General features: G+C 39.4%; 1 protein-coding gene across 2 annotated transcripts; it reads left to right on the plus strand.

The window, feature by feature from the left end:
• Positions 1-519: 519 nt before the first annotated feature.
• On the plus strand, positions 520-11,744 carry rundc3b (RUN domain containing 3b). 2 transcript variants are annotated; one of them, XM_034102448.2, is made up of 11 exons: positions 520-707; positions 4,699-4,823; positions 5,255-5,388; positions 5,771-5,856; positions 6,064-6,153; positions 7,874-7,954; positions 8,153-8,327; positions 9,053-9,210; positions 10,008-10,154; positions 10,733-10,854; positions 10,934-11,744. In XM_034102448.2, the coding sequence occupies exons 1-11, from the start codon at positions 613-615 to the stop codon at positions 11,077-11,079; spliced, it is 1,359 nt and encodes a 452-aa protein (XP_033958339.1). In that variant the 5' UTR covers positions 520-612; the 3' UTR covers positions 11,080-11,744. The 2 variants fall into 2 exon arrangements, with proteins under 2 accessions (XP_033958339.1, XP_033958340.1); XM_034102449.2 differs by having other exon boundaries at positions 4,699-4,814.
• Positions 11,745-11,980: the final 236 nt, after the last annotated feature.

Genomic DNA, 11,980 nt, shown 5'->3' on the forward strand with positions numbered 1-11,980 from the left:
GTTGAGTATTAAACAATTGCGTGAGTGTGAGGGTATTAAAATAAATTGATCAGTAAGTCAGAGATGTGCAACTATATTTAACTTTTTGTTTTAAAACATTTTTTTATAAATGATTATGGGAAGTGCCCTTTTTCTCACTTGAGCACCTACCCCCCAAAATGTCTGTGCACGTCCCTGTCATTTATGCACATGCCTTCAGGTAAGTTAAGTAGTCGATTTACGTTTTGTAGGAAAATGCAGCTGCACTATTCACACTCAAAAACATTTGCATGGTTTTGGGCCTACCTCGATTTAAAAACGGGGCCCATTCGCGTATCTTTCTGGACGAATATGTCACCAATTTGTTGAAGAAGTCCAATGAGGTTTTACAAATCTCTCCAACTAATAGTAATCATTACCGTGGATGTTTTGGAGGGGGAGCTTTTATTCTGAAGGTTCAATCCGGAAGCTCTATCATTTTGACTTGACGCAGGTTTGTGTGTAGCCCCTCCTTCAGCTGAGCAGCGTGAGTTGCTCGGAGGTGACGGAGACAGCCAGCTGATCCTCCCCTGGTGCAGAGGCAGAGGAGTGGGGACCACGCACCGCCCCCGCAGACACCGTCACGGGCCGGGGATGGCGTCGCTCGGCGTGGGGCTGCATCTTGTCCGCAAGCGGGGATCAGGCAGGAGCTCCGCGGTGGAGAGGAGGAATCTGCTCACAGTGTGCAGGTAGGGATGAAACTGCGTCTGACGGCAGATTTGTTAATCAAATGAGGTCAGAGGCGTTTTGTTTGAGGTTAGCTTGGGCAGCACATCGATGTTTAAAATATGACTTCAAAGTCATTCTGTCTGCTGGATAAGATGCATAACAATATTATTGAAACAATTATCAAATATCAGCTGGCTGACCTCAGGTAAATTCCGTAATCCTGTTTGTTTTGTACATCATGTGCATCTCTTTCATTCATTCAAACACACAGATACACCCACCATCAGCAGCATCCATTAACAACAATCACATTTCACTCTCGATTACACTGACTATCAGTCCAATCACTCCAATGTATAGGACTAAGCCCAAGATTTTAGAAATACACACCACATTAGTTTCTGTTTGTTTCTGATTGATGCTGAGGTGTGCTCACACATGTCGCCTGCCTGTGTCTCCCCCACCTCTATGTGTCAGTTCATGTTAAAAGCGCTCCGAGTATTGATCTGTGGTCCTCTCAGAGCTGTTGGCACATGTCAGTTACTGATTGAGAGTCCCTGTGGTGCGCTTGAGACAGAAGAGCAGAAAAGGTCAGACAATAGGGAAGATATGGAGCTGAACTTCTTTTCTTTTTTTAGCACCAAGAAAGGGTTCAGAAATAATAATGATCATGCACCACCTGGCATCTGCTCAGTTTACAGAAGAACATGTTCAGGTATCAGGAAAGTGTCAGATGTTATTTTTCCTACCTCTATTAAAGTAACTCAAAACAGATGCAAAGGGAGAGTAATTAGAGGCAGGAACACTCTGGTTGTTCCTGCCTCCGCACCAGGCATCATCTCGCTAAATGGCACAAGTAGAGGAGGGAGAAGAGGCAGAGAAGTGATGTCGGATTGGCAAAAGGAATAAACCGAAGATGAAATATTAGTTGTTTTAAAGAAAGACCTGCACAACATGGAAGCAAGAAAACAACTTCTTACATATTCTTTCCCTCTTTTGTTTTCCCCTGAAGCAGCTTTACTGTTGTCAAAATCCTCTTCTTCCAGACTGTGAGACAGAATCTTAAAGACCTGAAATGATTTGCATAATTCGACTGGCAGATTGATGAGTCATTTTAGGCATTCTTAAACAAAATGCCAAACATTTACTGGTTCTATTCTAAAATGTTGACATTTGATTTTAAGTATGATACACTTTATATTCTTGTGTTTATGACTGATGGTTTCTCCATATTGTGAGTTGTAGGCAAATGTTTGTGGTGCTGTGATAAATCTCCCTGATCTGCCCTGTCTGTAAAAGCCTTCTCTGCTGAAATGGACACTTTCTTTATAATGTTGCCTCACTCAGATTAGTCAGCCTTAGCTGCAGACCCCAATTAACCTTACAACTAATCTTGTTGATGTAGCTTTTCAATAGACATGTTGACATGTCACAGCAGGAATAACAAAGGTGTAATCAATATCATTAATAACTTCAATCCATTTAGGTCAGCCAGTTTCAAGATCATGGTATAGTACAGAAAATAGGCATTATTAATTATATTTGTTGTGCTTTTCCTTCAATGACAAAATGTCTGCTGTGAAAACAACTTTTAAAAGTTGATTATTTATGGTATTGTGCTGGAAGAAGATAGTTTTATATTTTGGTGTTAATCATAATATCAATCATGTCTCAGTTTTATTCAAGTGTTCCAGTATTATTTATTTTATTCATGTTTGGACCTGTGTTCAAAATGTTTTCTGTGAAAAAGACCTCCAATAAGGAAAGCATGTTGTGGGGTAAGGGTGAAAAACAACCTCATCAGTAACATTTAAATCCAGCGTTAAACATCTGTGTGGGCGGACAGTCGCTGTTGATCCTTTGACAGTCTGACTCTAAATGAACTGCTTTATTCAGTTGATCCAAAGGGGAAATCGATGAGTTTGACCCATCTTAAGCCAATTTACAAAATGTTACCAGGCCTATTGGTTAGTGGTATTTATTGTAATTTAAATGTCTCTGTAAAGCATTTTGATCAACATCTGTGGTTTCTTGAAATGTGATCTATATTAAATACATTAACCGGACTGTTGCAACCGTCTTCATAGATATACAATTTCTAAGACCAATATGTGTAATGTGGATTACATCTTCAAGTTTGCCTAGAATTTGAATTGCAACAGCAAACATGTACAACACATTGTACATTGGTTTTTCCTTTATTTCATATTTCAGGTTGCCAATGTACCAAAATGTTTTCTGTGTGAATGTTAAATAAAAGTATTAGCTGAGAGAGTAAATGCAATTTACTTAACACAGGAAATTAGGCTTGTGTAAATTCCTTTGAAGATAAAACTGACTGAAATATACACGATATTTAATTAAAACCTGCCCTAAATCATGGAAATAAGATGAAATCTTCTTCTTCAAAGGAAGCCTCTGTGGTCACCCTGCTGCTTAGCAACGAGATAGGGAGAGATGAAGTCAGATTATTTAGCTGACGTTAAGGGCTACTTTCATTTGGCAGATTTTGTACAACACACACACACACACACACACACACACACACACACACACACACACACACACACACACACACACACACACACACACACACACACACACACACACACACACACACACACACACACACACACACACACACACACACACACACACGTCGATTAACTCTCCTTCCTGTCTCATCAGTTGAATGAGATTGAAACCAAATTATACAGACTGTCGGTGCACAGACATGTCACAGTGGGCAGAACATAATGCTGATATCATCACAGGATATTAATGCAACCCTCATTACAGCTATAAGGCCAGATGTGTTTTGTATATGTTTCTTGAAATATTAAAAAGTAACTTCACATTGCCTTTTACATTGCTTTAGATACTTCTTATTTTTGTTTGTTGGTTATTGCGTGTTCAAATGTGCATTATCAGTGTGAGTGTGTCATCTTTTTCATATCATTCAGTCTGCGATCGGATGGCAACACAGAAAGCATTTTGTCATTGTGGTATTTACATGTCAGTGTAGAAAAATGAAAATGGGGATAGATCCATTACATATTTAATGGGATGCTTACACTTCCATAAGATTTAAGGACTAACAATAGACGGATTAACATTTTTTTAAAAAGGGTATTAACTGAAGCAACAGGGGCCAAAGTCTTCATAATGTTCAATCAATCAATCAATCAATCAATCAATCAATCAATCAATCAATCAATCAATCAATCAATCAATCAATCAATGTTTATTTATATAGCCCAATATCACAAATGTTACATTTGTCTCAGTGGTCTTCACAGTGTGTACAGAATATCAGTATGACAATACGACACCCTCTGTCCTTAGACCCTCACATCGTACAAGGAAACACTTCCGAGGAAAACCCAGTTTAAAGGGAACATGGGAGAAACCTCAAGGAGAGCAACAGAGGAGGGATCCCTCTCCCAGGACGGACAGACGTGCAATAGATGCCGTGTGTAAATTGAAAAGATAATACATTTGCAACATAGGTAGTCCAAATGTTTGGAAATGCATGTGTGTATAATAGGAAGATGAATCCACGAGGATATCCATCCAGGACCGATGATCCAGGACCACAGCCACGACTCAAGATCCAGCGCTCGCGATCCAGGACACAGGACCGCAGGATCATCCATGACTCCGGATCCCAGCGTATATAGACACCAAAAAGAAAGAAATGTGGGGAAGCTGGGTTAATCAGAACATGAGAGTACACAGGTATAGACAGAGAGAAGGAAGAAGTAAGATGTCCCCCGACAAACTAAGCCTATATCAGCAAAACTATGGGCTGAATCTAATCAGCCCTAACTATAAGCTTTATCAAAAAGGATGTGTAACAAATACACTGGATCCTACAATTCCCCAAATTCTACCAGCAGAGTATTTTCTTTAGACCTTACCTCATTGTAAATCTCTATCAAGTTGACCTTTAGGCTACAGGCCCAATAACTAATTTCAATACCACCATGTGCCTCTGATTTTTGTTTTCAGGTTTTCAGTGAAGACTCTACTGGACCGCTCCTGTTTTGATACGTTAGACGACGCATCTCCAGAGTTCGTTAACTTTATTTCCATCCTGGAGCACATCCTCAGTCACAGACTCAAAGGTAAAAAACGTAAGCAATTCTCTTCTCATCGACATAAAGGTAATTTACCTACACATAGTGTTATGTTTAAACTGCATAATTCAACATTACTTTGATGTATTTGACATTAATTTGAGGTAAGGCAAACGGAAAGAGATATAACATGTGATGATGGTCCTTAGTAGGAAATGATCAGCAGTCGGACTCGTCTTTATTTAAGATGATTGTCAAATATGGACGCTGGTGTATACATACTGGCCTGTTAAAGACAAATATTTGACTTCCAAAAAGATGCAAACTTTTTTATGTCACTTCAATTTATTTGTTCTGTTAAAAAAAAAAATATAACTGTATCCACTGACATTTGAATAACAAGTCCGTAATAGCTTTGTTCATTTTTAAAGTTCAGAGCACTATGCATGCAAGCTTATGAAAAAACCCTCTGTCTCTTTTTCTCTCAGGTCAGACAACTTGGTTCGGCTATGAGAGTCCTCGCAGTTTCTGGGATTACATCAAATCCGCCTGCAGCAAAGTCCCTCATAATTGCATCCGAAGCATCGAGAGTATGGAGAATGTGCGATCATCGAGAGCTAAAGTGAGTATAAGAAAAATCTTGACATCAGATTTAATTACCCAGGGCAGCAGGAAAGAAAATAACTTGAATCTTCACAACATCAGAAAGTTGAATTCAAACAGAGCGTTAGGTTAGAAAAAGTGTAATTAAGCAGAAAATGTAAAATATACAAGCATTATCAGTTTTATATAAGCAGCACTGCATCTTCTACAGTATCCTGAGATACAGCACACACATACTGCACAAGCAGGAGCTGTTATTTTTGCTTTCTTTTGATTTATCCACTCAGAAAAGCTAAAAAGGAAAGGCAATGGGGCTGTAGGTGAGAACAAGACACACAAACACTCTCTCAGGTCATGAACTGTTTGAGCATCCACTAACAGCCCAATGTCTCTCTCTGCAGGGCAGGGCGTGGATCAGAGTGGTCCTGATGGAGAAAAGATTATCAGAATACATCTCATCTGCACTGAGGGACTTCAAAACCACCAGGTCTTAATGTGCTGTTTCTCCTTCAACCATATAATGACATACTATCAAATCAAGTGTATTTAGGAAGTTAATCTACAATATTACCATGCTGCCGGATCATTTAGATCTTCTTACACTTGACCTCCAGATGTCTAGTATCACACATCAGTTGTTGAGATCTGGAGGAGTTGAATCAATGTCAGTAACGTACGCACGTGTGTTGACTAGGAGGTTTTACGAAGACGGAGCGGTCATGCTGGGAGAGGAGGCAGGGCTGCTGGCAGACACACTCATCGGACTCCACACCATTGACTTGAGGTACTCATTACATTTGGCTATTTCTCACTGTAACTCTTCAGTCCTGCTTTTGTTCTTTGTTGCTTCTTTGGCAAAGTGTCATAGGAAATAGTCTAGTTGCCAGCTTAGGGAACCCGGAAATGTTAAGTACACCAAAGTTTTATAATTTATTTAAATCTAGGGTTAAGGTCCCCTGCACTTGAGAAACTGCCAGATGGTAACTTGCATATTTTGGACAATTAGCATAATTTGCGTTAATTCAAATGAATGGCATTATAGCCTAAGTGGAGATTTTCTGGTTAAAACTGCCATTTTTGATCCTGAAAATGAGAGCATCCTCAATGACCCCCAAAACCACTCCAGCATTATCCAAATCAACCATTTATAAACTAGTGTTATAGGCTATAATGGTAATTCATGCTTATTTACGTAATTTATGCTGATTGTGCAAATTGCCCAATATATAAAAGTCAGCATCTGGCAATTTCTATGTGCTGGGGACCCCTACTATACTTCTTTTTTTTTTGCAGACACAAAAAATAGAACATACATGGAGATGCTTACATAGCTGCACCTGTTGTGCGTCTCTGTGTTACAGAGTTACGTTAATGTCTTCCTTGGACACCAAAAGGACATCCAATATCTCAATGCTCCTACTATACATTTGTAACATAACAATTTGGTGTACTCAACGGGTTCACAATAGGTGGCAACTAGACTAAAAAGTAACAATCACGATAAAAGGCTTTCATGTTAACAGGGTTAAAAAGGAGAATGTGGTTGCAATAACAACCTGCTCCTCTTAAATGGAATATAAATATGTTTTAGATGATATGTTGTATAACTGAAGAGGAACTAGACATTTCATGTGTCACCATCATAAGTGTGTCAGTCAATTTGGATAAGAGCTTTCTTTGAACCACTGGTCCTCTCTGCGGGTTTTTTTTTACCTAGGCCATAATCTTTATTGTTTCTAATGCTTCAACAACACAGGCAGTGATTCAAGCTCACTAAAGTGTAGCAGGCAAATTATATTAGTTCTTAACACAATATAACAGAGAAGCAACAGGGCCAGAGTGTCGCTGCCTGAACTGCAGGTGCATCACTTGCAAACGTTGCAGAACTATGTGATAGTGTAAGACAAAAAGCTTTAAAGGATTAATCATATGCCTAACACACTGCATTAGCAAAGAGGAACAATGATCCTCAGCGGAAAACTGAACGCACTTAATGGGATATCTGCTGAACACTACAAACTATATCCTCTAGAATAAACGTCAGGTAGAATCAGTCATCTGCCTCACTGAATAGTTACAAATGTTTTTATTTACTTCCGGGTTGTTAATAGTGCCTTCGATGAGATGAGTAGTAATGATGTTGAATATGCAGAAAAACATTTGTGTTTGCAGTGTTGATATTTCTTGCTTTTATCATTCTCAAATAGCACTTTATTTAAAATGTATGATAATATAAAATACATGAAGGATTTGAAAGTATTTGAAAAATAAATCTAGTAGCTATTATGTAAATGTTTTATGAAATCATCTGACACCAATCAACAGAAAAATAATAGAAACAGATGTATTCAAAGAAATTAATTACAAATATAAAATAAAAATAGATGTTTGTTCCCCTACTTAATTATACTTTACTCTTGAATCATAAATATTGCACCAGAATAGTTATTTACAAGATAAGTCGGTTAAAAATCTGGCAAAATAACAGATTTCCTGTCTTGTAGCTTCTGTCTGAAAGGAGAGGGTCTGGACGGCAGCTGCCCCGCAGTGATCGACTACACGCCGTACCTGAAGTTCGCTCAGAGGTACGTGAGATCAAACAACGTCCATCACACAGTTCATTATCAGTGTACAGTATAGTAAGGGAAAACAAAGCCATTTTGGCTGGTATTTAGAATAAATGTACAGTTGAAACGTTTTGAATATTCAATAATTCAGCTTTGGTCTCGAGGGTCAGATTCACTGTTGGCTGGATGTTTGTTAATATGAAATGTGCTTTGCAGTGCAGAGAGCATCAGCAGTGACGAGGAGGAGATGAGGACTCTGGGGAGCAGCGGCAGCGAGAGCAGCACCCCCGACAAAACGGCCACCGCCGCCTCCATCTTCACTGAGCAGAGCAACTTGGTCAGCAAGTGCAAACGCTTTGAGCAGAAGTACCGAACATCACTGGAGCAGAAGGTGTGTGTGTGTGTGTGTGTGTGTGTGTGTGTGTGTGTGTGTGTGTGTGTGTGTGTGTGTGTGTGTGTCCTAGAATTACTATACTTGTGGGGACCTACATCTGTTTACACAGTCACGTGTGGGGACTCGCCTCCCTTATGGGGACAAATTGGAGGTCCCCATAAGGGGAATCATTAATTTTAGGTTGAAGACTTGGTTAGATTTAGGATCAATGTAATGTCTCCTGAAGTGATGTATACATCGTGTGTGTGTGTGTGTGTGTGTGTGTGTGTGTGTGTGTGTGTGTGTGTGTGTGTGTGTGTGTGTGTGTGTGTGTGTGTGTGTGTGTGTGTGTGTGTGTGTGTGTGTGTGTGTGTGTGTGTGTGTGTGTGTGTGTGTGTGTGTGTGTGTGTGTGTGTGTGTGTGTGTGGTTATTTTGGGATAAAGGGAATGGTATATGCAAATTTGACATTTTCCATGATGATTGCATGATCATTAGAGGCTCGAAGTGTTGAATGTGAGTTCTGTGAAGAGATTTTTTTTGACAAGCAAACAGAAAGCTTGATGTTATTTCTTTAATTTACAGCATCTGTAATATATCTTACCTCAGCAATTAATCTAGACGATGGCGAAATCACTTCTGGTTATTTTGTTTGCTGGCGAAAACAAACTCAGATGTGAATTTATACAGCAGTACCTTAATGGAATTAGCCAAACAAGTGGAAAACAAAGTGTGTGTGTTTCAGGGTTACCTGGAAGAGCTGGTGCGTCTCCGAGAAGCCCAGCTGTCGAAGGCCGTGTCTCATAACAAAGCTCTTCAGCAGAGCCTAGCAGACACACACCTCACACACAATCTGGAAAAAGAGCAGCTTGAGTACATCATACTGGAACTACAGAACCAACTGTGAGTCCATCCTGCCCGGTGTGTGTGTGTGTGTGTGTGTGTGTGTGTGTGTGTGTGTGTGTGTGTGTGTGTGTGTGTGTGTGTGTGTGTGTGTGTGTGTGTGTGTGTGTGTGTGTGTGTGTGTGTGTGTGTGTGTGTGTGTGTGTGTGTGTGTGTGTGTGTGTGTGTGTGTGTGTGTGTGTGTGTGTGCATGTCAGTGCATTTAAGGGATTGTGAGATGGAGGTGGAACATCCAAGGTATACATTCTTCTCTGTTTGGACAGAAATATAGAACAGATAAATTTAAAGGGAACACACAAAATGTAGACATTATCATCCTCCAAGAGACCTGGTGTAGATCTGATTCCAACATCCACTGTCCCCCAAATTACAAACAAATTCTTCTGCAGAATTTTTTTTAGAGAGAACATTTGGAGGTTAAAGCGTTTTACACCAATACTTTACAAACTATCAAGGAGCCCTTCAATTTGGTAAATGAATAATTGTAATCGACATATGTTTTGGGGCATTTTATTTTTCAGTAACATGCCCTCTGTAATGGTGATATATTTTTCTAGCTACTTGTTTTTACTCTTAAATTGATTGTGTTTATTTTTGGAATTTCTGTTTACTTGATGTATTTGATAAGAAAAAGGAATACACACAGTAAAAGGTCCTCGAGTGGCTGCCAGACAAACCGTTTTTAATGTCTTATATTTGTGCCTGATCTGCCTTCATTGAATGATTCTCCTTGTTTTTATTTTGAGAGTTTATTTAGTTCATAACCTGTGTGTAACTGTGCCTGCTTTTGTCTCCAGGACGGTGCTGAAAAACAATGATTTGCGGTCCAGACAAGAGCTGACAGCCCACCTGACCAATCAGTGGCCATCTCCTGTCGCCTTGGATACCAACGCTGTCGCCTTGGACACGCTGCTGTACAGGAAGAGCACGGGACAGTGGGAGGAGTATGTACTAAGAGTTCACATCTTCTAGCATCAACATCTTAATAAATCTCAGTTATTGACATTGAATTATTGAATGTTCACAAACATGCTTAGCTGTTGTTCAGACAAGGAGATGTTGCTTATTTATCTTTCTCAATAAGCTAGCTATTCCTAGAAAAGAAGGTGCTTTTATGAAGCGTCCAGTGTCTTCTTCTTTGTTATTTAGTCAAGAGACTTTCCTGAAAATGTGCCAGGTATCATTGGGAGCAGGTTAGTTAGTATTTAAGATTTCACTCAAAATGATGGCTAGCAGTATTTACTGCAGTAAAAACATGGAAATCATTGGTGTAGACTAGAGCATATTTAGATACAAGTATCTGTGAATAAGTCTCAAATCACAAAGACTGTTCCTCCAATTTATTGTTGGGAATAAGAAATATGGGAAAATGTGTTCATTTCTTCTAATTATTATAATAATAATTGTATGAAAGAAAATGCTTTGATTGTGTTTCTCTAACATTATAAAATGTTTTACGATACATTTCCTGTTTATTGTTTCAGCCCAATATCTTTACTGATCTTCTGTTCTCTCATTGCAGGAAGAGTTTCCAGAGTCTGGAGCAGCTGTCTGCAGACATGAGTCTTTCTCAGATGTCTCTTGACCCGTCCCACACTCTGAGTCTGGAGGCCAGGCCCCCCGGCACACTGTGGCCTCACCAAGGTACGTCTCCCCCTGCAAGTAAACACTGGAGGGTGTCCACGCCGATGTGAGTATTGATTATGTGTATCTTGTGAACCAGGTAAAGAGGAAACCCCGTCTCTAAGAGGTCTGTGCGGCTCCCTGACGTCGGTTGCGAGCTACAAGTCTCTGGCCAGCCTGAAGTCCAGCGAGTGTTTGGCCAGTCCTGCGACGCAGATCAGCAGCCCGGGCTTCACTCCGTCATAATGAACGGAGAGATAAACAAAAACACATCTCCAGATAATCCAGGAACTCTCTTCATTTAGGTCATGTAGATTTGTAGACATTTATTTTCTGTAAGTGGAGCCAAGCGCTTCAATAGAAATAAATCAGGTTTGCAAGTGGAGAATCTGGTGTAGCATGTTCTCTGTGTTAAAAATGAAGTGCAGTTCTGTCGGACTCATTAAAGTCTTTAATATTAACGTAATATCCAGTGGAAATACTCTCTGACTCTTATTAGAGGATCTGCTGCCGTTACTTCATCGATCTGTGTTTGAATTATTTTGTTTAGTTTCTTTTTTTGTGGAACTTCAGTTTTTGTTTCCCTTTTTTAAAGGAAATAAATGAAAACAATAGCAGATGATGTAAGAATTGAAAGGTTTGCCGGAGTCACAGCATGCATATTCAGTATGAAAATACTGAATATAGATAAGAAAATACCGAAAGCCTCAGTCAATGTTGGCACTATGAAACATTTCCTGCAGTTAAAAGGGTATGTTATGTTCTGCTACAGCTGTTTATTTAGTTTAGTTTTTGACAAGTAATCTCTTTGATTTACAATGTATGTACTCTCACTTTTGTCAGATTACAATTTCAAAGTTTTGCTCTATGCTGTCTCACATTTCACGTCAGGTGTAAATACTTTTATTTTATCAGTGTTGCTTTGTTATTGTTGTACAAATTGCAGTCTCACAGGGGTTTTGTTCTCAGGTAATGATCCCTAAGATAATATTCACCCTTCACTTCTGAGTTTACTTTAAAGTCCAGCTTCATCCGACACCGACACTTGTTTTATTCCCTTTGATTATCAAAATGTAGTATTTTGATCACTAGTTACAACAAATAGGTAATTCCTAAAACTCTATGTTAAGACGTTGTTAAAAAAAAT

This window comes from Pseudochaenichthys georgianus, chromosome 16 (genome assembly GCF_902827115.2).
Source record: "Pseudochaenichthys georgianus chromosome 16, fPseGeo1.2, whole genome shotgun sequence".
Lineage (NCBI taxonomy): Eukaryota > Metazoa > Chordata > Actinopteri > Perciformes > Channichthyidae > Pseudochaenichthys > Pseudochaenichthys georgianus.

Bases quoted from the DNA above. Each gene is read 5' to 3' on its own strand.
- rundc3b (XM_034102448.2), top strand. From the start codon at position 613: ATGGCGTCGCTCGGCGTGGGGCTGCATCTTGTCCGCAAGCGGGGATCA. The intron at 5,857-6,063 runs GTCTTAATGTGC...TGTGTTGACTAG, and splicing joins AGGGACTTCAAAACCACCAG to GAGGTTTTACGAAGACGGAG. The intron at 10,155-10,732 runs GTATGTACTAAG...CTCTCATTGCAG, and splicing joins AGCACGGGACAGTGGGAGGA to GAAGAGTTTCCAGAGTCTGG.